The following is a 26,929-nucleotide window of genomic DNA, read 5'->3' on the forward strand; positions in this document are numbered from 1 at the left end:
TAGTCAACACTGAAATCAGATTGATTATATTCTTTGCAGCCAAAGATGGAGAAGCTCTATACAGTCAGCAAAAACAAGACCAGGAGCTGACTGTGGCTCAGACCATGAACTCCTTATTGCCAAATTCAAACTTAAATTGAAGAAAGTAGGGAAAACCACTAGACCATTCAGGTATGACCTAAATCAAATCTCTTATGATTATGCAGTGGAAGTGAGAAATAGATTTAAGGGCCTAGATCTGATAGATAGAGTGCCTGATGAGCTATGGAATGAGGTTCGTGACATTGTACATAAGACAGGGATCAAGACCATCCCCATGGAAAAGAAATGCAAAAAAGCAAAATGGCTGTCTGGGGGGGCCTTACAAATAGCTGTGAAAAGAAGAGAAGCGAAAAACAAAGGAGAAAAGGAAAGATATAAACATCTAAATGCAGAGTTCCAAGGAATAGCAAGAAGAGATAAAAAAGCCTTCTTCAGTGATCAATGCAAAGAAATAGAGGAAAACAACAGGATGGGAAAGACTAGAGATCTCTTCAAGAAAATCAGAGATACCAAGGGAACATTTCATGCAAAGATGGGCTTGATAAAGGACAGAAATGGTATGGACCTAACAGAAGCAGAAGATATTAAGAAGAGGTGGCAAGAATACACAGAAGAACTGTACAAAAAAGATCTTCATGACCCTGATAATCATGATGGTGTGATCACTCACCTAGAAACAGACATCCTGGAATGTGAAGTCAAGTGGGCCTTAGAAAGCATCACTACGAATAAAGCTAGTGGAGGTGATGGAATTCCAGTTGAGCTATTTCAAATCTTCAAAGATGATGCTGTGAAAGTGCTGCACTCAATATGCCAGCAAATTTGGAAAACTCAGCAGTGGCCACAGGACTGGAAAAGGTCAGTTTTCATTCTAATCCCAAAGAAAGGCAATGCCAAAGAATGCTCAAACTACCACACAATTGCACTCAGCTCACACGCTAGTAAAGTAATGCTCAAAATTCTCCAAGCCAGGCTTCAGCAATATGTGAACCGTGAACTTCCTGATGTTCAAGCTGGTTTTAGGAAAGGCAGAGGAACCAGAGATCAAATTGCCAACATCCGCTGGATCATGGAAAAAGCAAGAGAGTTCCAGAAAAACATCTATTTCTGCTTTATTGACTATGCCAAAGCCTTTGACTGTGTGGATCACAATAAACTGTGGGAAATTCTGAAAGAGATGGGAATACCAGACCACTTGATCTGCCTCTTGAGAAACCTGTATCCAGGTCAGGAAGCAACAGTTAGAACTGGACATGGAACAACAGACTGGTTCCAAATAGGAAAAGGAGTTCGTCAAGGCTGTATATTGTCACCCTGTGTATTTAACTTACATGCAGAGTACATCATGAGAAACGCTGGGCTGGAAGAAACACAAGCTGGTATCAAGATTGCTGTGATAAATATCAATAACCTCAGATATGCAGATGACACCACCCTTATGGCAGAAAGTGAAGAGGAACTCAAAAGCCTCTTGATGAAAGTGAAAGTGGAGAGTGAAAAAGTGGGCTTAAAGCTCAACATTCAGAAAACGAAGATCATGGCATCCGGTCCCATCACTTCATGGGAAATAGATGGAGAAACAGTGGAAACAGTGTCAGACTTTATTTTGGGGGGCTCCAAAATCACTGCAGATGGTGACTGCAGCCATGAAATTAAAAGACGCTTACTCCTTGGAAGGAAAGTTATGACCAACCTAGACAGCATATTCAAAAGCAGAGACATTACTTTGCCAACAAAGGTTCGTCTAGTCAAGGCTATGGTTTTTCCTGTGGTCATGTATGGTTGTGAGAGTTGGACTGTGAAGAAGGCTGAGCGCCGAAGAATTAATGCTTTTAAACTGTGGTGTTGGAGAAGACTCTTGAGAGTCCCTTGGACTGTAAGGAGATCCCACCAGTCCATTCTGAAGGAGATCAGCCCTGGGATTTCTTTGGAAGGAATGATGCTAAAGCTGAAACTCCAGTACTTTGGCCACCTCATGAGAAGAGTTGACTCATTGGAAAAGACTCTGATGCTGGGAGGGATTGGGGGCAGGAGGAGAAGCAGACAACAGAGGATGAGATGGCTGGATGGCATCACTGACTCGATGGACGTGAGTCTGAGGAAATCTGGGAGTTGGTGATGGACAGGGAGGCCTGGCATGCTGCGATTCATGGGGTCGCAAAGAGTCGGACACGACTGAGCGGCTGATCTGATCTGATCTGATCTGAGGTTGGTCATAACTTTTCTTCCAAGGAGTTAACGTGTTTTAATTTCATGGCTGCAGTCACCATCTGCAGTGATTTTTGGAGCCCCCCAAAATAAAGTCTGTCACTGTTTCCATTGTTTACCCATCTATTTGCAATGAAGGGATGGGACTAGATGCCATGCTCTTAGCTTTCTGAAGGTTGAGCTTTAAGCCAACTTTTTCACTCTCCTCTTTCACTTTCATCAAGAGGCTCTTTAGTTCTTTGCTTTCTGCCATAAGGGTGGTGTCATCTGCATATCTGAGGTTATTGATATTTCTCCTGGCAATCTTGATTCCATCTTGTACTTCTTCCAGCCCAGTGTTTCTCATGATGTATTCTGCATATAAGTCAAATAAGCAGGGTGACAATATACAGCCTTGCCGTACTCCTTTTCCTATTTGGAACCAGTCTGTTGTTCCATGTCCAGTTCTAACTGTTGCTTCCTGACCTGGATACAGGTTTCTCAAGAGGCAGATCAAGTGGTCTGGTATTCCCATCTCTTGCAGAATTTTCCACAGTTTATTGTGATCCACACAGTCAAAGGCTTTGGCATAGTCAATAAAGCAGAAAAAGATGTTTTTCTGGAACTCTCTTGCTTTTTCGATAATCCAGTGGATGTTGGCAATTTGATCTCTGGTTCCTCTGCCTTTTCTAAAACCAGCTTGAACATCTGGAAGTTCAGGATTCCTGTACTGTTGAAGTCTGGCTTGGAGAATTTTGAGCATTACTTTACTAGCATGTGAAATGAGTGCAATTGTGCAGTAGTTTGGCATTGCCTTTCTTTGGGATTGGAATGAAAACTGACCTTTTCCAGTCCATTGTCCAATTTCTGTTCCCGCTGGTGATTCTACCCAATGCCCATTTATTAGGAAGTCTTTTTACTTTTGATAGTGGGAACATACACTATTCCTGATCCTGTGTGTGGTCTAGGGATTGTTCTGTTTTTTTCTCTTTAGTAATATTTTCCTTACCCTTAATATTTTCCTCTTGTGCATATTAGTATAATAGCTGAAGACTTGAGAGGACCGTTCACTGGATTCTCACGAGTACTTTCTCTGTGTCTACACCATTCTCTCTAGTACTCTGCACTACAAATCATAAGTTCCAATCACTATAGTCTAAATCAAGTAAAGTTTGTTTCTTCAATTCACAGAGAATGCTGGGCTCTATTTCATTTCACCCTCATTGTGCTATGCCCTGGAGACTGTCTCCAGGCAGAGGGCCCGTCTCATTCTCTTGTGGACCATTCTCTCACAGTGTCTCTTGTTCAATATCTGAAAACTGTTCTTTCATCTGTTTTGCCTACCTGTCTGTTAAGCAAAAGGATAAATCTGTTCCCTCGTGTCCAGGAACTGGAGTCTGAGATGCTGCATTTCTATAAGAAATATTTTATGTTATCTTAGTATCAGCTCCCCTTGTTTAACTGCACATCATCAGGAAAATATATTCCACTCAGAAACACTCGTGTGAATTGGCATGGTATCAGCATATATTTGGGCTCTCCAGATGGGTGTGGGAAACAGCATCTGCACTCATCAGCAGTGGGACATGCAGCTGCTGCAGGAGCATGTACTGCTGTACCACATGAGGTTCTAAGCATGGAAATCATAAGACAGAAGAGTTGAGTAGTTATATCTAGATTTACTGACCCGCTCTCCACAGGACACCATTCAGTGTATGAAAGACAATGCAACCAAATGAAATAATATTATAGTCACGATTTCATTTGCCTTAGAGATAAGAAATAAAGATATACTTTAATACCCTCAGAAGCCTCTAGTTTATTGTTGATGATTAAGCTTATGTCATAGGGGGAAAAAAAAAGACTAGTTGTGGATGGACCATAAAGTCTATTGAAGACAGGAAACTGAATCATTTACTCTAAGCTCAACACAAATCCAACTGTATCAACTCATTCCATCAAACTTTAAAGGGTTTTGTCTTACCCACAGGATAAAGACTAAATGTGTTGCTATGGCTGCTGAAATCATTCATCAGTTTACCCAGTCCGCCTATCCAGTATCATCTCCCTTTATACCTCTATGTTGTCCATATTTTATAATCCACAGCAATGTACTATCTCTAAAATATACTCCAAGTTTGCACTCTTCTCTGTGTCTCTCTACAGCCATCACTGTAGGACAAGTCTAGACTTGAGAACTAGCCTGTTAACTGGTCATTGGGATTCTGGCATAAGAGGAACCCCACAATCTATTTCCCAGCCTGTAGACAGAAGGATCCCTTAAAACCGCAGATCTTTCTTTGCCATGTTCCTGCTTAAAATCCTGACAGTGACCTCTTATTTCTCAAAATCCCTAACAGCAACCACAGGTCCATTTATCATCTAGCCCTTTTTTCTCTCCATTCTCAACATGTGTGACTTTTCTCCTTGTTCACTGTGTATCAGTCACACTTGGACCATGTGACTGGTCTTTTAGTTTCCCAGACATGCCAAATTGTGGCCAAGCTCAGGATCTTTGCAGATATTATTTCCTTTGCCTAGAATGTTCTTCCTCCCTTTCTTTCTTTGGGTAAATGTGTGCTCATCCTTCAGATGTCAGCTTAAATGTAAGCTTGCTTCTTCCTTGATTTCTGATTATACTGTGTCTTTTTTTTTCTTTTATAGCACTCATCACAATTTATAATTAAATATATGTATAATTATATGATTAATTTCTTTTCTTCCTGCTAGATAATAATTAACTGTACCATGCACATTTCTATCACTAGAATATGAACAATTCAAAGACAGGTGCTGGATTATACTTCTTTTAGTATCTCTGATGCTTTTACAGTACCTGGCATGGAGAAGGTGCTCAATGAACGTATTGAACTCTTAAGATTTAAGGTTCCTATGGGCTAGAAGCAAGATCATCAAGTCTAAGCTCATGTGTATATCTGTTAGAATTGCGTGGTGTTAAACCAAATCAGATATCAACTTTAACTATATGGAGATACTGTGTAAGAATCTGGATTGCTTGTTTGTGTTAAAGAATATACACTTCCTGGTAGCTCAGCTGGTAAAGAATCCACCTGCAGTGCAGAAGACCCCAGTTTGATTCATGGGTCAGGAAGATCCACTGGAGAAGGGATAGGATTCCCATTCCAGTATTCTTGGGCTTCCCTGGTGGCTCAGCCAGTAAAGAATCCACCTGCAATGTGGGAGACCTGAGTTTTATCCCTGGGTTGGGAAGATCCCTGGAGAAGGGATAACAACAACAAATAAAAGCTAGAGATCAAGGTGACACTGGACCAAATTTCTGCATAGAATTTGGCTGGATCTGAGTCCTGGCTGCCCCCTGCAGTTGGACACTGGCTATCTGATCACCAGTCTCTACTGGACTCAGATTTTCATTGAATTTCCTTCCTGGCTGCTGTTGGCATCTATGTTTGTGACCCTTGTGCTAGTGAAAAGCTTAACATAGGACTCTTGTATCTTCCCCGCCCCCACAGAGGATATCCTTTTGACACTGATAACCAATATTTAATAGGTTGAACTTACATTCTGTTGATAAAAAGGATGTGAGTGTTAAAATTATCAAGAGTTGAGAAATGTTAAAAGCTGAAATAGCTTCCTGTGAATAATCATATTATTCCAGCCTAAACCCAAAAGAAAAAAAGAGTTTATGGGGAAGAGTCTCTACTAATAAACACAATGAACTACCTCTGGAAAGTTGCAAAACAGCTTTGGTAACAGAGCACAACCAGGACTGATAAGGAGATTTGCCATCTCAGGTCAAACCTTGTCTATTGACCGGAATTTGCATGGCAAGTTGTTGACTGACGCTATGTTGAATCAAGCATGATGACCCTTATTCAATGCTTAATGCTTTGTGACTTCATGAGGTGAAAAAATGAAGTTTCTGGACATAATGCTTCCACTGTTCCAACTGTGATTCTACTGTATGAATTTCTCTAGTAGAAAATGGCATTCATAAGCTCTCAAAAGGATAAAATGTGATATTCTTTGTAGGGTGAGAGAGAACTTTTGAAGTTTTTCCTTCCTTTCTCTGGATAAACATATGTTCAAACTTCAGATATCAACCTATATTTCAGCTTATTCATTCCATGATATCTGATATATATAATTTCACAAATACTTAATTAAAATTGATGATACTATAATTAAAATACTTGTGAAATTATATGATTAATGGTATCATCTCCCTGCTAGGTTATGGAAGAAAATACATGAGTTTAGGAGCTACACTTGAAATTTCTTGGTTGCACCACTTGCTGTCTGAATTTGGGGAAATTGCAGCCTCAGTATTCTCATTCATAACTTAAGACAATGTAATCATTTTCTTGCAATGATAGTTCATTGTTTATGGGTTCTGAGGACTGAAAAATACATGCAAAATATCTGGCACTTAACCAGTGTTATGGCAACCTGTGCTAATATTTTCGTATTTTGGTTATGTCCTTTCTCAGCTGTTTTTTTTTTTTTTTAATTGGAGGATAACTGCTTTACAATATTGTGTTGGATGCTGCTGTATGTGAATCAGTCATAATTATACATATATGCTCTCCCTCTTGAGCCTCTCATCCCACTCCTAGGCATTTTTAAAATTGACATTGCCTCTTCCGTTTTTGAAGAAATGAACTTCATACTTCTGATACAATTTATCTTGTGTTCTTAAAGTCTCTTAATATATTAATCACAGCAAATTTAGTAAGTTTCAGAGCAAGCAGAAAATAACATGTAGTCGTTACTTTCTAATCTGGTCCTCAGTTTCTCAGTTTAGTTCAGTGATGATTGTTATCACAATCATCTATGTCCCAGGCTCTGGGTTAGGTGCCAGGGCACAAATATAAAGAAGATAGCTTGAGACCCTGAGGGAGCTCACAGCTTAGTTAATAGCAGACTACAAGCAAGTGCCCTGATTGTGTTGGATTTCATTTCTAGGTTTCTTCTAGGGCCACTTCAATGGAGAAGCCATGATCAGAACACCATGATCAGATCAGTTCATCTCTAATGAGACCAATCATATAATTATATAAGAATCACTGAAGAAGTTCCAACACATGCTAGATAGAGCAGTATAACTGATTATCCAACAATATCAAACTTAAAACTAACACAATATTGTAAAGTTTAAGAATAATATTAAATTAAAAAAAAGAAAAGAACAACAACAACAAAAAATGGTCAGGGTTTCATATCTAAGTTTATTTGAACACATGGTGGTTTTTAATGTCTGCCTTGTTGACCAGAGTAAATTACTGAAAATTTCAGATTCACTTGTTAGTTAAACACAGGATAAATTTCAAGTAACTAAATGAAAAATTACAAGGTGAAATATGGGCATCTTGAAACAAATCTGCATATAGGAATAGATCCTGTAATTAAACTGAGTGAGGATTACTAATGTGATAGTTTGGGGATAATTTTTCACTGCTTTAATTCTTTTCACTTTAAAGTATTTTATTTTACTTTTCATCTAGAATAAAACAAGCAAGTTGTATCTTTGATTTTTGTAAGGTATATAACATGACATATGAAATAGAAATGGCTATATAAAGGAAGCATTTATGAAATATATTTTTTGCAAATCTGACTTTGTAATCAAAACAAAAAGTTTAAAACTCTTAACCAAAAGGAGGAGAACTATCCAGCAAAGACTATTAGGCTAGAGGACAAAAAGTCCTTGTTCAGCTTCCTGCTAGAATAAATTCTTTACACAAGGGTGACCTTTTATTTTATAGTTCTCAATTCTGTTCATTTCCTGCTCTGTCTATAGTCAGCTTTGTGGTTACACTTGTCATGATGAACTAATTATTTGCCCAGAGATTCTCAGGGTTTTTTTTCCAAATGTAAAATAGTGCGTACAAGCTTTGGAAAAGTGAAGTTACATAAAGGGCCGCTTTGGTCACCCACTAAGGAGCTTTTCCTCTCCATTTAATAAACTCAGTGAACTGTCCGGTGTGCCCTTAAATATTCAGAACATTCTTTTAGAGACTATAACTTAGGCACTGAGCAAATTTGAGTGCTGATGTTGTGTAAAGAGCCTAGTTTCATTGCTCAGGGCCTGCAAGGCTTTTGAAGAAGAAAGACTTGCACACTTGTCACATTTTTTAGACTTATGAGAATTATTATCAATATATTAGCCCTTACAGTTTGTTTCAGATATTTACTATATACTCAAAGAAGCATCTGTAGGAGGCCAAAATATCCAGAGCAAAGTGGAAAATGTAATTGACTGCATGATGTCAAGCATTGGAATGTTTTGGAAAAATTGAGAGGACTAAGTTTTCACATAGAGAATTTGGCAACACTTAGATGCAAAGAACAATTTCTGGTGGAAAAGTTATTTACTTGCTTATGTATTATTTGGGGAATTAGCTTACCAGCAGATAGCTGAATATTATAGAACTCATTTTGTTGTGTAGTATTCACAGTGCAACTCCCACATTTAAATTGTGAGAATATAAGTCAAAGAATATAAGTCAAAGGCTTCCCTTGTGGCTCAGACGGTAAAGTGTCTGCCTACAGTGCGGGAGACCTGGGTTCGATCCCTGGGATGGGAAGTTCCCCTGGAGAAAGAAAGGGCAACCCACTCCAGTATTCTTGCCTGGAGAATCCCATGGACAGAGGAGGCTGGCAGGCTACAGTCCTTGGGGTTGCAGAGTCAGACACGACTGAGCGACTTCACTTTCACTTTCAAGTCAAAGAATAATATTAATATTCCCTCAGAAACAAATTGCTAAAGGGAACTGTCTGAAACAGCTTCAGAAATCTTACTGGACAACAAAATTTGCTCAAGCGTGTAGCACTGTGATCAAACGGTTCAGCACATACTAGCTACAGAGTTTCTGATATTTTAGCCTCAGATTGAAATTCTTTTAGTGATAAAAAGTTTAAAATCAGGTACAGTTGCAGATATTAATATTTTATTTACTGGTTTAAAAACATATTCCTATCAAATGCATTTCTAAAAGAAATGTTCTTGTAAGTATTTTTATAAATCACAATTTGTCCTGTCAAAAGAGCTGCCCATCCTTGCCCTACGTAACATTGTACACCTGTGGAGGGCGTGCAACTGGAAGTAAGTTGAAAACACCATGCTACAACTTGGCGTACAGTAACGTCTTTCCTGACCTGGACTCATATTTCCAGTCATCTCCTAACTAAAGCATAGTCTAGAATTTAAAAAAGCAACAAAGTTCCTGGACAACCAAAATAAATGTAACAAAATCCATGAATGAAAGCTCAGGGTCTTTATCTATGACAATACCATAGATAATGGGCTTCCCTTGTGGCTCAGCTGGTAAAGAATCCGCCTACAATGTGGGAGACCTGGGTTCGATCCCTGGGTTGGGAGGATCCCCTGGAGAAGGGAAAGGCTACCCACTCCAGTATTCTGGCCTGGAGAATTCCATGGACTGTACAGTCCATGGGGTGCCAAAGAGTCAGATACAACTGAGTGACTTTCATTCACCATAGACAACGTAGATCTTCATTTCGAGTCTGTTTACTCTTAGACTACACACAATTCTAACATTTGTGAATATTTGTAAAATCTCATAGTAGATTGTAAGTAATGGTTTAGGAAGGGATTAGAATTTTACTCCTCATCTTCTGTTTTTAAAAAGTCTGGGAAAGTATAACATTTAGAAAGAGTTCTATCCAAAGTGATTTTAAAAAGTATCTTAACACTTAAAGTAAACCTCAAACTATCTGGAAAATGTTATTACTCAAAACAATTCATTCAAAAAAAAAAAAAACAATTCATTCCTTATGTACTCTGGATAACTGAAGTTTTCTGTGCAATTTTAGTTCCTTTTGTCATCTGAATTCTATTGTAGAATTTTATTTCATTTGCGTAGAAATAAAATGATGAGCACTATGTGCCAAAAACTTGACATATACTGTGACTAATCCTTGCAATAACTTTAGTTGGGAGGAATTGCTACCTCATTTTATAGAAATAAAACTGAGGCTTAGCGATAAAGTCAATTGCCTAGTCAAATTTAGGGTTCAAATCCAGGGGTCATTCTGGCTCTAAAGCCAGAATTCTTTCCATGGCTATCTTTTTCTTCTAGCTGATGTCAGTAGGTCTCCAAATCTTTGGTGGGGCTCAAGGATTAATTTCCAGATAAAGAAGATTGCTGTCTAGGTTGGATCATTCACTGGTTAGCCCAAGCAGCCACAAAGACTGTTTGAGTCTTCTCTTAAGCCTTTATATTGTTTCAACCTCCCAACCATTCATCTCTCAAGTATCTACCTCTGAGATAAGGGAATCTGGATTCTCTTGTAGTTGACTCAGCATATGGTTAATTTATTTCCACTCCTGAAAAAATAGTACAAACCATAGAAGGAGGCTATAAGACATAGGGTAAGTGTCAGACATGAAAAAGGAGATGTTTTATTCTAACAGAGGACACAATAAAATGAATAGAAGGCTTGCCTTTTTATTTTTCACCACAAAGGACAGATCAATCTTTTAGTCTGTTCACTAGATTTGTATCTCATCTCCAAGATAAAATTGGACTTTGCCCATTAATCTGTGTTTACCTTTCTCAGATTCATGAAACCAGGGGCAATAACCAAGTGACCAATGGAAGTGGTGGGAACATTTTAAAACAACTGCTCATAAATTATTCTGGCAGGAGGGGAGTGCAGGGACAAGTAAACAGTAAAGGAAGAGGGATAATGTTGCAAGGTTCATTCTCTGTGCAAACAGCTTAAGTGGAGTACAAAGTCTGTAACACTTAACTCCTCCAACATCTGAAATAGAACCTGCCTGGAACCTTTTGGAGAAGGCAATGGCAACCCACTCCAGCACTCTTGCCTGGAAAATCCCATGGACAGAGGAGCCTGGTAGGCTGCAGTCCATGGGGTTGCTAAGAGTTGGATACGACTGAGCATCTTCACTTTCACTTTTCACTTTCATGCATTGGAGAAGGAAATGGCAACCCACTCCAGTGTTCTTGCCTGGAGAATCCCAGGGACGGGGGAGCCTGGTGGGCTGCCCTCTGTGGGGTCGCACAGAGTCGGACACAACTGAAGCGACTTAGCAGCAGTAGCAGCAGCAGGAACCTTTTGAGGGTTCTCCCCTTGTGCATGGCATTGCCGAATTCCTGATGCAGTCATCTGGAATACTTATAAGTAGTTGAAATTCTTCTTCACTATGTCATTATGCCATTACATGCTACCTCACCCAGAGTTTTGCAAAGTGGCAAGATGCCTGAAATTTCAGTTAATGCTTCATTGTTTTTCCTCAAGCCAAAGATGAAGTGATAATGCTAATGGTCCTGGGGAGGTTAGTTCATTGACATTATCAGTCATGAGTTGTCAGGATGAGTTTGATAGCAATTTACATAGGAAATAATAAATAAAAAGTCACTTTCTAATCCATATGTGCTGTGTGCTTAGTCACTCAGTCCTGTCTGACTCTTTGTGACCCCACAGACTGTAGCCTGCCCGGCTCCTCTGTCCATGGAGATTATCCAGGCAAGAATACTGGAGTGAATTTCCATGCCCTCTTCCAGAGGATCTTCCCAACCCAGGGATTGAACCCAGGTCTTGCACATTGCAGGCAGATTCTTTGCCATCTGAGTCACCAGGGAAGCCCAAGAATACTGGAGTTGGTAGCCTATCCCTTCTCCAGGGGATCTTTCTGACCCAGGGATCCAACCAGGTCCCCAGCATTGCGGGCAGATTCTTTACCCTCTGAGTCACCAGGGAAGCCCTCTAACCATATACTGTCAGGTAAATATTAAATTATTTGAACATATTTCAAATAACATTTTTAATCAAGATAAAATTGACATTATAACATTATAATTTAAAGACATTTTAATTGAATTACTTTTATCATCATAAAATTATCAAGTGCTTATTATTTGTTAATATTTATCAAGTGCTTATTTTATATACAGGGCTTCCCAGGTGGCCTGGAGAAGGAAATGGCAACCCACTCCAGTATTCTTGCCTGGAAAATCCCATAGATGGAGGACCCTGGCAACCTACAGTCCATGGGTTCTCAAAGAGCTGGATAGGACTGAGCAACTTCACTTTCTTTCACTTTCCCAGGTGACGCCAGTGGTAAAGAACCTGCGTGCCAATGTCCAGCCCCTGGGTGGGGAAGGTCCCCTGGAGGAGCGCATGGCAATCCACTCAGAATTCTTGCCTGGAGAATATGCAAGGCATTGTTCTGATATTTCTTGACCACAAACCTATATGAGATAGATATGATTACAATCCCCATTTTACAGATGAGAAAGACGAGGCACCAAGAGGTAGAGTTACTTGCCAAAAGTCACCCAGCTAATAAATGTCTGAGCCAAAATTTGTATGGGGTATCTAGTTCCAGACCTACATTGTAAACTACTCTCCTACTTAGTTCTTCTCTTCAAAGGTATAATGGCTGGCATACATGGGGAAAAGAATTGTGAATCATGAAAAGTTAAAATTTATTTTTAAATGGTGTTATACGAACATCTATTGTAGTATGGATAATTTTCTTAAATCAGTCGCTAACAGAACTCTACTCTGCTTATTGTGGTCTGAACATCAACGTAATGGAAATAACCAGAATAATATCAACAATAGGTACTTACCATTCTGTAGCTGATGTGGTCCCTTTAACCTCCACCATATCCATGATCTTCACCATCACTGTCACCATTTACTGGGGACTTACCAGGTTCCAGGGAACCATATTTAGTACATTACCTAAATGATCTCATTTGTTCCTCAAAGCTATCTTATGGAATAGGTATAACTATTCCAATTTTATAGATGAGAAAACTGAAGCTCAGAGATGCTATACTCATAGAATCAGAAATTGTAAAGCTGGAATTTGAACCTAAGTATGCTTTTAAAGTTTATGTTCTTAACCACTTCAGTATGTCCAAAATTTCAATACTACATCTATTACCATCATCACCACTGAATATCACTTATTAGATGCCACCTATGTGCCAGGGTAGCCCTGTGTTTGACTAGTCCTATGTCACTGTTTCAAACTATGGCTCATGGACCAAATCCAGTCAGCTGCCTGTTTTTTGTAAATAAAATTTTACTGGGACACAGCCATGAGCATCCATTTACATATTGTCTGTGGCTGCTTTTGTACTAAATGGTAGATTTGAGTATTTGCAAGATAGATTCTATGACTCTCAAAGCCCAAAGTATTTACTGGCTCTTCACAAAAAAGTTTTTGAACCCCTGCCTTAACCCATCTTGCAATATTATTATTCTCATTTTGCAGAGGAACATATTGGAGTTCATAAAGATTAGATAACCTGCCCATCCAACTATTCAAAAACAAGAACATAGCAAAAAAACTGAGGTCTAGATGACTCCAGAAGGTTTTCACTTTCTCCTCTGAAATCTACAAAGGCACAATTTTTATTATTACCAGTTATAGGAAAGGAGATTTCTCTTAACTTAATTAACAATATGGTTCAAAATGTTTGACACTGGTGGTAAAAGAGTTGTACATTTTCCCATGTCAGAGGGATATGATGTTAAATTCCTCTTACCTTCTGAGAATTTACTGTACTTAATTCCTTGAGCATGGATGCTTAAGGGCTTGTGTGCTTTATTCTTAAAGTGAACTTTCATGATGTCTCCAACTTCAGCATACAAAGTAGGCCCAAGAAGTCCTATGAAAACAAGGATTTTAAATATGTCTGTATTCAGGATTACTAAGACAGAGCTGCTCGGAGAAGGCAATGGCACCCCACTCCAGTACTCTTGCCTGAAAAATCCCATGGATGGAGGAGCCTGGTAGGCTGCAGTCCATGGGGTCACGAAGAGTCGGATACGACTGAGCGACTTCCCTTTCACTTTTCTCTTTCATGCATTGGAGAAGAAAATGGCAACCCACTCCAGTGTTCTTGCCTGGAGAATCCCGGGGACGGGGGAGCCTGGTGGGCTGCCATCTATGGGGTCGCACAGAGTCGGACATGACTGAAGCAACTTAGCAGCAGCAGCAGCAAGACAGAGCTGCTAAGCAAGAAAAACATGCAGAAAACCCCACAGGTGATTGCTGTCATTCCTCTCAGTCTTGAGGTTGATGAGCTTATCTTCAATCTAGAAGGCTTTCCCAGCTCATTACCTCTGTATTCCATGCAGGCAGATAAGGAAAGGAAGGTGGAAATACCTGGCTTGGGCCCAAAGCCAGTTAAGGAAATAGAAGAAATAGTTCTGATCATGTCCACCCCATTCTGATTCACTGTCATTCCTGGAGAGACTGCCATCTTGGGTCAAGAAAGGGTGAGGTGAGAGAAGGCGACTGGCTACTTCAGATCTCTCTGCGGTGGGAGACCTCAGAGACCTAAATGAAGTCAGGGAGCAGAACTGACCATTCTGTGGCCCTGAGGCAAGTTCAGAGTCCTGAGGCAGGAGTGATCTTGATGTATCCAAAGAACAGACCGTCAGTGTGGCCAGAGTGAGAAAAGTTAGGGTCACCCCCTATGGGCCATGGTAGGGACTTTGGATTTTCTTCTAAGTGAAATGGAAAATCACTGAGCTTTGTGCAGCAGAGAGACATGGTCTCATATGTTTTAAAGTTAATTCTACATGTACACACTGCTATATTTAAAATGGATAACCAACAAAGACCTACTGTATAGCACAGGCAACTCTGCTCAATATTATGTGGCAGCCTGGGTGGGAGGGGAGTTTGGGGGAGAACGAATACACATTTATGTACAGCTGAGTCCTTTTGCTGTCCACTTGAAACTATCGCAACATTGTTAATTCACTATACCCCAATACAAAATAAAAAGTTTTTTTTTTTTTTAAAGTTCATCCTAAAAAAAAAAATCACAAGAAAGATTTGTCCTAGCTGCTGGGTAGAAAATATTCTGTGTAGTGACAACAGCGGACACAGACCAGGTGGTATAGACTGGAGATAATGCTGTGTTGGGCCAGCATGTGCAGCAGTGAAGCAGGGAGAAGAGGTTAGACTCTGGGCATTTTGACAGTAGAGGCAGCACATTTGCTGAGGGGTTAGATGTAGCCATTGAGAGAGAGAAGGCAAGGGTGATCCTCAGGGTTTTGATCTAAACAACTGGATAAGTAATGTTAGCAGTTACTTTGATGGGGAGCACAGCAGGGACAGCAGATTGAGGTGCAGAAATCAACAGTGAGGCTTCACTTACTACATGCCAGGTGCTGTGCTAGGTCCTGGAGACACATGGATAAATAAGCGACTGTCCTTGTCCTTAAGGAGCTCACAGGCTCATTTGGAGATAGACATATGGTAGGAGCTACTGCTGAGATATGGGCAAAATGCTACAGGAGCAGAAAGGATGAAGGACCAACTCTGTCTGTGGAGTTAGGGCAAGAGTTGATATTTGACTCAGCTTTCTGAAGAATCATATGTTACAGTTTCCCAGAGTGTAATCCTTAGATGCTTCTGCATCAAGAATCAGTGACGGTTGAACTAAAAGGCAGATTTCTCAAGTAAGTACTCTCTCAGCCCCAGTGAACCTGAGTCTGTCTGGAGGTGGGGTCTGGGAATCTGCATTTTAGAGGTGTGCTCCTGAATGATTCTGATGTCCTTCAAAGCTTTAAGACTTGTTGCCAAAAGCCCTTTTTCAGACAGTTGACCATTCTCACTTCCAGGCCATCCATAAGCTCTCATGGGGTTGGCTTCTGCCCATTAGGAATCACAGGAGCAGGAGAAGGAAGTTACAGTAGTCATGGAATTCAACTAGCATTTGTTTGCCATGGAGATAATTGTAATTGTCCCTCTTGATATATTTGAGCACTCTAAGTCTTTACATTAAACCTTCCAGCATATCTTTAAGGTTGTTATTAAGATACTTATTTTACAGATGAAGAAACTGAACCTCAGAGAATTTAAATATCAAGCCCAATAGTATATAGCTAATTAGAGGCATAGCTATAATTTAACCTTAAATCTGTCTGACTCTAAATGCTAAGCTTTTAACCACCTCTTTTTATTGCACCTTGTAGTTATTCATTCTTTTAAGAAATATTGAGTGCTCACATTATCCTAGGTGTCAGAATTGGAATGGTGAGTAGAACAGATGTACCCCCTGCCTTCAAATAGAAGGCAAGACAGATTTTAACAAATGGTCACACAAATATTTAATTGCAAACTGTGGTTCATATTATGAAAGAAAAGAAAAGGATTCTCTGCAGGGCATTTGACAGGGGCTTCTAGGCAATTCTTAGAGGCAGGAAGGGGATCAGAGTTGGAAAATGCTTCCCTGAGGAAGTGAGGTATGAAGATATAAATGTTGTTACTTTCTCAAGGCCCTGTTTTCTGAAGACTGTTCTGTCTTACCCTTTCCTTGTGCTCTTTCTCATGCCCTTAAGACAGATATCTTGGTTGACACGTCAGCCTCGATAGGTGGTGTTCTGCACGCAGAACAAACTTTCTTATCTTCAAAGCCTTACTATATGACTCCCTTGTCCAAAAAGAGGACTTTATAAATATACACTCAGCATTTTTTCGGAGAATTGCTCTTTCATGAGCTGTCCCTACACTGTCTCTTATAATCCTGTGTGGTTGTGAAAATTAATTCAATATGACACCACCACAGTGAGACTTTAACTGAAGCCCAAAGGCAAGGCAAAGAGATGGACAAGAGCAGTCCAGGGAGTGGGACTAGCATGTACAAAGGCACTGAGGTGCCAGCACACTTGGCCTATTCAGAGAACTGGCAGATAGCTGTGGGAAGGCAGAGCTTTGGAGGTAAGAGAGAAAGGCAGAAAGTGAAGCCAAAGGCATGATCAGAGGTCTCATCACACAGGGCCTTGTAGACCTCTCAGAGTTTTGCCTCTTAACCTAATAGTATCTGGAAGCAGGGGTGCAACATGGACCAGTGACCAGCTGCATTTGTGAGAAACCAGAGTGAAGGCTGAGAGATGTTGGTAACTTAGTTCAAGGTTAGGACAATGTAGATGATAAGGAGAGAACATATTAGAGAGCTGTTTAGATCACACTGTCAGGACTTGATGGGTTGCATGTAGAGTAGGGGGTGAGGGAGGTCAAGTGGCCATGGATGGCTGCTGAGGTTCTGGTTTGGAGGGCTGGGTGGATGAGAGGGCCATTTCCTGAAATGGAGGACATTGTGGCAGAGTTTTGTTGTGGGGTGGTGTGTAGTAGGCAGGATAATGCCCTCCCACATCCTAATCCCTGGGACCTGTAAATATGCTATCTTATATGGCAGAATAGATTCTGTGGGTGTGATTAAGTTAAGGAAGTTGAGATGGGGAGCATTTCTTGGATTATCCAGGTGGGCTCAACGTAATCACAAAGGTCCTCAGAAAAGGGAAGCAGGAGTATCTGAGTTAGCAACTAGAAGATGCTACCTGCTGGCTTTGAAGAAGGAAGGGGCCATGAGCCCATGGATGCAGGTAGCTTCTATCAGTAGTAACAGGAAAAGGCAAGGAAATAATTCTCCCCAGAAGCCTCTGGAAGGAACAGAGTTCTTCAAACACCTTGATTTTAACTCAGTGAAACTCATTTGGACTTCTGGCCTCAAGAATTTTGAGATAACAAATTTGTGTTGTTTTAAACCACTAAGTTTGTGGTAATTTGTTACAGCAATGATAGGAAACTCATTTTCCCTTAGCAATGAGAGAATGTGATCTTTGAGACAGTCGTCCTATGTTTCCACCCACTGTTGTCTTATTCCACTCCCTGAGCTCCAAGTCCTAGAGTTTACACTGACCTTGTGAGAAGCTTTTTGTTTGAGTTTTTATGTTAGTTCTGCATAGGACCATGGAGTCCATAGAGCTGAATCCTCATCTGAGAGATGGTTACAAAGCCTGGGAAGCGGATGGAAAGAGTGGCGTGTCCAAGGTCAGTCAGTGATTGGGTGGCATTGCTGGGACTAGAACTCAGGTCTCTAGACTCTTGAACCAAAGGTTTCTTTTACCGCCTTCTGCAGGGCAGGGCAGCTCCCTCACTTTCCTGGAATAGTCCCCATGTCTGCACTGGTTTTCACTCCTGGCCATAGCTGACTCCACTGACTGACCCCTCTCTTCTGGCTGATACCCTCAGACCTAGCTCCCAACAGAAGCCCCCACTGGCTACTCCCACCTGCCCAGAATGCCCATAAGCCAAGTCAGGTGCTGACTGCTGTCACATGGCCCACTTCAATTTGTTACCATGGATGCCTTGCTCGGTTGATTTGTTTGTTGGCATCACATGGCTGCACATGCCTGATGCCCAGAATAAGTCTTCTAAGTAATTTAACCTCTTACTGCAATGAGTGGTTAGCAATATTTGTTTAGCCTCCCTATTTGCTTCTTCAGAATTAAAGCAAAACAAAGGGGTATTTTTACAAATGCAAACCAAATACCTTCATGCATGGAGGCAAACAGCAAACACGGCTGAATGTTGTTTGAGCTGCCATTTAGATCCTCCATAAGCCAGATGACCTAAGACCATTTCTGCCTTTTCTTTGGTGCCCAATGTCAAATTGGGGGAAAGAGTGGCCTGTCTTGAGATTGCAGGATGGTAGCACAGCCTGTACCCAATTTTATGCAGTTTTGGAATGAAAACTGCAGGAGGTAAGCTAACACAATCCTGTGCTCTCAGGTGAATAATGTGTTGCAGAACACAGGGAAGCCCATTGTTGCTGCTGCTGCTAAGTCACCTCAGTCGTGTCCGACTCTGTGCAACCCTATAGTTGGCAGCCCACCAGGCTCCCCTGTCCCTGGGATTCTCCAGGCAAGAACACTGGAGTGGGTTGCAATTTCCTTATCCAGAGGATCTTCCTGAACCAGGAATTGAACCTGGGTCTCCCGCAGGGTAGGCAGACGCTGTACCATCTGAGCATATGTGAATTATCATCTAGGGGACCTAACTGGAGGACGTCATCTCCTAATGGCCTTTATCAGTCCTGTGAACTATGTTACCATATTCACCACATTTGAGATCCCAGAAACCCATTCATCCTACTTTCCTTAACTGAAAAAGAGTTGAGGAAAAGAGAAGAAATTTTTCTTTAAAAATTATAGCTATTATGCATATCACACTAAATAAAAAAGAGATGGGAAGGATAGATGCAAAAAAAATCAGCCGTATACAGTCCCTTTAAACGAATTTCAGGACCCAGCAAATAATCATTTGCTAAAGTTCATTTGTGCTCGTTAAACTAGACCATAAGCTCCACGAAGGCAGGGGATGCATTTGTCTTGTCCACCATGACATCCATAGTGCCTATTTCAATGCCCAGCCCACAGTAGGTGCTCTTTAATAGTTTGCTAGATGAATGAATAAAAATTCAAACACCTAAAAGTTGTGTTTAGCTTTTTTAAATCAATATTAAAAACAGTTGTCTTCATAGGCATGTGACCCATGAAATTGCACAGGGCCCCATACTCAGGAGGGCCCCCAGCTTGGCTTAATGCTTTGTTGTCACTGTTTTGAAACTCTCAACACTATGAATAAGAGCCCTACAAATTATGTAGTCACACTGGTTAAAAACAACAAAGACACATTACTATAAAATATCCCTAAATGTATATTTTAGATATATGTGAATATCAAATTAGCCATAGAGTTTTATCTTTAAAATTTAAAAATATATTTCAGGCTTACCTGAAGTTCTGGATTGTGGTTTTTCTTTCTGAAAATATGCTTCATACTCCCTGTAGACAATTTTCTTAAAGGAGGTTTCAAAAGGTTTCGAACTGGAAATAAAATACATTTGAAAGGCTTATATGACATCTACTCACAGTACAACAAAATAGATCTCTCATGTCCTCAAACCTTTACTAGAAATAACAGTATTTTTAACTGCATTTCAGAAACCCCAGGTCTTATAAATATGAACGATAAGTGAAGTTAATAAAATAATTATTGATGTCTTCAAGAATATTCTATTGTGATAACCATTCTTCCACAAATTTAGCTTGCATTAACCAACCCTATTACTCATATCAAATTTCTAAAAAAGAACCCAAACTTTAGGCTTATATTTTAAATGATTAAAGATATGGCCAAATTCCTTATGAATAAATATGTGAGCTGCTTTTCAACTCATCATTCATATACAGTTTTAAGCTGCTGGTGTTAGTTGCTTAGTCATGTCTGACTCTTTGTGACCCCATGGACTGTAGCCCCAGAGAAGGCAATGGCACCCCACTCCAGTACTCTTGCCTAGAAAATCCCATGGATGGCAGAGCCTGGTAGGCTGCAGTCCATGGGGTCGCGAAGAGTCAGACGTGACTGAGCGACTTCACTTTCACTTTTCACTTTCCTGCATTGGAGAAGGAAATGGCAACCTACTCCAGTGTTCTTGCCTGGAGAATCCCAGGGACGGGGGAGCCTGGTGGGCTGCCGTCTCTAGGGTCACACAGAGTTGGACACGACTGAAGCGACTTAGCAGCAGCAGCAGCAGGACTGTAGCCCAGCAGGCTCCTCTGTCCATGGAATTCTCTAGACAAAAGTACTGGAGTGGTTTGCCATTTTCTTCTCCAGGATTCTTCTCAACCAGGGATTGAACCTGCACCTCCTGCATTGCAGGCAGATTGTGTACTGCCTGAGCCACCAGGGAAGCCCAAGCTGCTGGGGAACTGTCAAAAACTGTTGATTTAATGGACTCTTTCTTGCTCAGAAGTTGAAGATGGCTAATGGAGTCAAAGCCCTGGGATTCATATAGGAAACAAATGAATGACAAATCTAAGTTTAAGTAACTTGCCTGAGGAGAAACAGTTGATAATGGCAAAACCAAGATTCAAAAACTACTGTCCGGTCATCCTTGGTATCTGTGGGGGTTGGTTCCACAACACCCCTGTGCCAGCTCTAAACCCTTTGTAGGTATCAGTTTATTTAAAACTGCAGATGTTCAAGTCCCTTCTATAACAGTACAGTTAGCCGGCTGTATCTTCAGCTTTCATATCCACAGATGCACAGGGCCAATTGTTTCCATGGTTAAGAATTCAGAGAGGAAAGCAGGGAGAGTACTGGGATAATTTCCATCCTTTCCTTCTGTGTCTCTAAAGATGGGCACGCCATTCCCATCCTTGTCTTAAACTCAAAGTTAAAGGTAAAAGGAAAGATAATAGTAGTAGTGTTAGTTGCTCAGCCATCTCTGACTCTTTGCAACCCCATGGACTGCAGCTCACCAGGCTCCTCTGTCCATCTGATTCCCCAGTCAAGAATACTGGAGTGGATAGCTGTTGCCTGCTCCAGGGGATTTTTCCAACCCAGGGATCAAACCCAGATCTCCTGCATTGCAGGCAGATTCTTTACCATCTGAGCCACCAGGGGAGCCCAAAAGGAAAGATAATTGGGGACAATTTCTTACAGATGTGTAAACCAGTTGCCCATATTGGCTTTGATATGCTTCCTAATCCAGAGAGTGGCCCAGTATAATTAGGTCATAACAGAGAAAGATACTAACCACATTTGCTTTGATGTTTATGTAGCACAGAGGCTAAGAGAACTGGTTGTATGTACAGAGTGTCTGGATTTGAATCCTGTATCTACCCCTTGTTACCTATATAACCTTGAAAAGTTTATTTAATCCATTTTTGCCTCTGTTTCTGTAATTGTGAGCTGGGACCAACAGTAAAATTTCCTTCAAGGATTATTACAAATTTTAAATAAACTGATACCTACAAAGGGTTTAGAGCTGGCACATTGTAAATATTCAATGCATTTTAGCTAGTAATATCTTAAAAGTGTAATTAAAGTTGATTTTTCACTTTCAAGTTTTCCCAGCAAGCAGAAAAATCTGTAATTTTAGTAGTTCTCATAATTTTAAAATGTGGGGTACAAGAACTGTGTTAATATTTGAATGCAGAATTAAAAGAGGCACGCATAAGTATTTTTGGAAGGGCTAGCTATAGAAGGTGGTAGGTTCTCAGTCACTGGAAGCATTCAGGTAGAAACTAGACAATTATTTACTAATTGCTTTGGGTTCTTTGAGTTTGGGAAAAAGTAGGAAGTTAAAACAGGCAAGTTGAAAATTAATTAAATGACCTCTTAAGAGTTTATAGAGCCCAAGAACCCTAGGATTGTATATGTTAGTGTCCATAATGTGGAGGTCCTTTTTCTTGGAAGGGTGCAATTGAAACGTGTTTCCTGACCCTAACCATAGATCTCTAAATACAGGAGTACAGGTGACAGTATAAGATCTTTACTATGAAAAATCAGTCTTTTATGTAGAGTAATTTTAGTAGAGTTGTGCATCCTAATATGTTTCCCTGTGTATATTGTGTGTGCATACAGAGGTATATTTATTTTTAATTTGAACAACTGAATTGCTATTGGAAAATAATCAGACTGAGCAGAAAGTTAAAGATGAATTCAAACAATATGCATGATGAGTTTTCCATTTATGAGAATTCTTTAAAGATGATTTATTCATAATAAAATCATATAAGGCTTAAACCCTTGAGAGACCAATGTACATCTATTTTTTTCAATATCTGTTACTATATGCATGCAAGTGATTGAACATATTTCCTTAGGGAAATTTTCAAAAATATTCACTTTTGTTCCAGAGCAAGAATAAAAGATCTATTTCACCACTAAAAGGCACTGCCCTGACAATATTACATGAAATAAGGAAAGATCTTTGCTTGGTGCTAAAATACACTTTAGGAAAGGATGGATGTTGATTTCTTTATAGTGAGTATCATTAGCTCTCGATGTAGGACAATTTAAAACAAGTTCTTAGTTTAAGCAGCCAGATATACAGGTTTAATTTTTCACGTAGATGTACTAGACCAACACAATACTGTAAAGCAATTATCTTTCAATTAAAAATAAATAAATTTTTAAAAAAGAAGTACTAGAAAGAAATGACATGATTTGAGGTTTGAAAATAGCGACAGTTCATCTGGATTATCACTGTTTGGTTTTGACTCAATAATTGATACCAGAGGAGTAACTGTTCCCAGAATTCTGGAAACTCAATCACAGAGTGAGAGGATAGGATGACCAACTCACCATGTAAATCAGGGTGTTGCCCTATGTGATTCTGCCTTCAATATTCAACTTGTTATTCTCATTGTTAATTGCAGAAGAAAGAACTCCCAAGTATAAGCAAGCATAAGCATGACATAGGAAAGCCAACATCCAAGCTAGTGTTCTACCCATGAGCAGGAAAATAGATGTTGGAAAGACTGCTATTTCCTTTGGGGTTTTTGTTAGTATCGGCTCTCTAAGGGTGAGGGTGTGACCTAGATTATCACCTTGAAATACAATATTTTAAATGATTTTTTTAAAGAGGGACTTACTACTACAAGACCAAGCTGACACACCCTCCGAAATAATCCAGTTACAGAGAAGAGATTTTGAAAGGGTTAATGTTATGCACTAAAAGGCTTAAAACATCACAATACTTTCCTGGCAGATTGCTTTGGTTTCGAAATTGTAAAAGAGGAACACATCTTTCACAATCATTTAAACTGTGATGTTAAGTTAAAAAAAAATCTTAGTTACACTAAGAGGTTTACTATTCAGAGAAATACTGAGTAGAACCTGTGATTTGTTTAATTTCTGGGAAATCTTATTTCTAATCTTTCAGTTAGGAAAAGAGTTTGCAACTCAGATACAGTTTTATTATTTGACCCTTGTCTTAGTTACATAGGCCTTTTAATAGTGACTCTTATCAAAATAGCCAGAGTAGACCATATCCCAGGGACTGATAAAGAATGAGAGAAGAATGAGAGTCATGTGAAACAGGAAAAAAGATAAAAGAAAAACAATGTTGCATTTTTATGAATTGATGATTTGAAAGTCATTTATGAGAAGGTAACAAAAGTTTGGCAGTTGTTACTCAATAATCTGCTTATAATAAAGTTACAAGGTACACATCTTTAGTTTTAGAAGATGAAGCTAAGTGGATATAAAATAAATAGTATGTACCTAGAAGTTGTGTCTGACTCTTTGTGACCTGATGAACTATAGTCCACCAGGCTCCTCTGTCCATGGGATTTCCCAAGCAAGAATACTGGAGTGGGGTGCCATTTCCTTCTTCAGAGGATTTTCCTGACCCAGGGATTGAAACCAAGTCTCCTGCATTGCGCAAGATTCTTCACCATCTGAGCCACCAGGGAAGCCCTTCCTAAAAATACTAAACTACTAAATATCTGGAATAGGAGTTTGCAACAAGGGCTAACGAAGAGGTAGGTGCCTGGTGCTTTTGAATCAATCAATATATTAAACCAACAAGCAATGATACTAACAAAATTATATCAACAACAAACTCTTGAAAGCAGTATCTAGCCAAACAATATTTTCTGTAACCTTAGAATATTACACTGTATTATTAGAGGCAAAATAAGCATCCACCAATTTTATTCATTAAACCCTCCTATTAATTATATTTACCTATCTGAAGTTAAACACACACACACACACACACACACACACACACACACACACACAGAAATGGAATTGCAAAAGGAATGTTCTCTAAAAGAAATAGATTATTCTTCCCGGAGAAACCCATCCAGACACCCCACCTGCCTTACCTGAGGTGTGTGGACTCGGGGCGGTAGTTCCATCTGATGCTCTGAGCAGCTACGTAGAACTGCCTTAGCTTTGCTGCTTCAGCCCCTAGGTTCCCCCAGCCTGCCCAGCTGCTGCCTAGGACCACGAGGACCCAGAAGCCAGGGCAAGCGAGGAACATGGTTCCTTTCCTTCTCTTGCCTGCCGCCACCACCCCGGGGGTGGGTTAGGGCTGCCTCTGCGAGGCTGTCCGCAGGCCGGGCTGCAGTGAGCTCCCAGAGGCTGCGGGTGGCAGTGTCCTCCTCCTTGTCAACTCCCCCAGGCGCCGCTGATGGCTATAGCCCGGACTGTCCCCACCTCCTCAGACCTTTCTAGGCTGAGGGTTGGCTGGGTCACTGCCCCAGATGACGGAGGTATTAGGAAGAGCCAGCAAGTTAGTGACTGTTTTACCACGGGTGAAGGAAATGCGGTGATAGGAGGTTCTAGCGGCCAGGGCAGTACTCAGGGATTCATGAGAGGGGGTAAAACTGTCTCCCACACTTCCATCTGCTCAGCCCACTGCCCAGGAACCCCTCACTAGCCCCAGCCACCAAAAAAGCTGCCTGGGGCAGAGTTCACACTTGCCAGACCTTCTGCAGTTCCCATCGTGGTGGGACCCAAAATCCTTAACCACACCACTCTCCTTCTGATCTGAGGAAGAGGGCATTATGCCCTGTTGCTGGGCACAGAAATACTATATTTTCAGGTGGTGAGGAAGCAAGGGGGTGATCACATGAATGGGGCCTGATGGCCTGGCTCACTTTACTAACTTCTACCCATGTACAGTTCTGTCTTGACTCAATATTGTGTTAGTCTCAGCTGTACAGCAAAGTGATACATATATGGGTTTCCCAGGTGGTTCAGCGGTTGAGTCCGTCTGCCAATGCAGGAGACACAGGTTCAATCCCTGGGTGGGGAAGATCCCCTGGAGAAGGGAAATGGCAACCCACTCTAGTAGCTAATTTCCATGCCTGGAAAATTCCATAGACAGAGGAGCCTGGCAGGCTACAGTCCATAGGGTCACAAAGAGTCAGATACAAGTTAGTGACTAAACAACAGCATAAATGTATATAATCTTTTTTAGATTCTTTTCCATTATAGGTTGTTATAAACTGTTGAGTATGGCTCCCTGTGCTATACAGTAGGTCCTTGTTGTTTATCTATTTTATACAGAGTTAGTGTATATATTTTAATCCCAAATTCCTAATTTATCCCTCCCATCTCCCCCTTTGGTATTCATTAAGTTTGATTTCTGGGTCTGGGAGTCTGTTTCTGTTTTGTAAATAAGTTCCTTTGTGCCATTTTCTTTAAGATTCCGCATGTAAGTGATATTATCTGCCATCTGTCTTTATCTGTTGCACAGTTCTGTCTTGATAAGGGCCTGTGGCCACCTAAGGCAGAGACAAAAGAGAGGGCTTAAAGAGTTTCACTGGGAGAATCAGACCAGATCTCAATCCCACTTACTGGCTGTATTCTCTTGGATAAGTTACACAACCTCTCTGATCTCAGTTTTGACATCAGGAGAATAAGGATGATAATAATAATTTTCCCCAATAGGGTGGTTGGGAGGATAAAGGAACACTGTGTAGTTGATTACTATGATTATATCTTTTCTGTCCCCAGGGCTCCTTACGTATTTCAGAGGATCTGGCTGGTTCTCATGGCTTTAAGATATGATTTTGCTATGTATAGAGAATCTGAGAATTATCTTGTCTGAAGCATCATTATGATTTATCTTGGGCTCCCTGAATCTACTTGCCTCCAAGCTTCTGTCTATGACTTGTCTCAGGGGCTTCCCTGGTGGCTCAGTGGTAAAAAAAAAAATCTGCCTGTCAATGCAGGAGACATGGGTTCAATCCCTGGGTCAGGAAGATCCCCTGGAGAAGGAAATGGCAACCCACTCCAGTATTCTTGCCTGGAAAGTCCCATGGACAGAGGATTTGTTGCAACAGTTCTCAATAAATTGTAATCTAGCATCTCACATGGGATCTCCATGATGTCAGGCTCCTCAGCAACCTCTGTCTTTGCTTCTTGGCTGACATTATTTGATTTACTAAGAATGCCATTCTCTTACTCTTCACTGTCCACTCTGTAAATTCCAATCAGAGTCTCACCTATCTCCTTGATTCTGGGACAAACTGACTTTTCCATTTTATGAATTCCTACCACACTCTTCAAATAACATACTTATTACTCTTGGTCAGTTTGTATTGGTGT

The 26,929-nt window shown here is 40.5% G+C and overlaps 1 protein-coding gene across 1 annotated transcript in view; it reads right to left on the reverse strand.

Moving 5' to 3' along the window:
• F5 (coagulation factor V) overlaps positions 1-24,984 on the reverse strand; it is a 79,535-nt gene extending 54,551 nt beyond the window's left edge. The window contains 3 exon segments of the mRNA NM_001434752.1: positions 13,758-13,880; positions 19,808-19,899; positions 24,697-24,984. Of these exon segments, the coding sequence (NP_001421681.1) occupies positions 13,758-13,880; positions 19,808-19,899; positions 24,697-24,854 (373 nt within the window). The 5' untranslated portion in view covers positions 24,855-24,984.
• Positions 24,985-26,929: the final 1,945 nt, after the last annotated feature.

Source organism: Bos taurus, chromosome 16, assembly GCF_002263795.3.
Source record: "Bos taurus isolate L1 Dominette 01449 registration number 42190680 breed Hereford chromosome 16, ARS-UCD2.0, whole genome shotgun sequence".
In the NCBI taxonomy this organism is placed as follows: Eukaryota; Metazoa; Chordata; class Mammalia; order Artiodactyla; family Bovidae; genus Bos; species Bos taurus.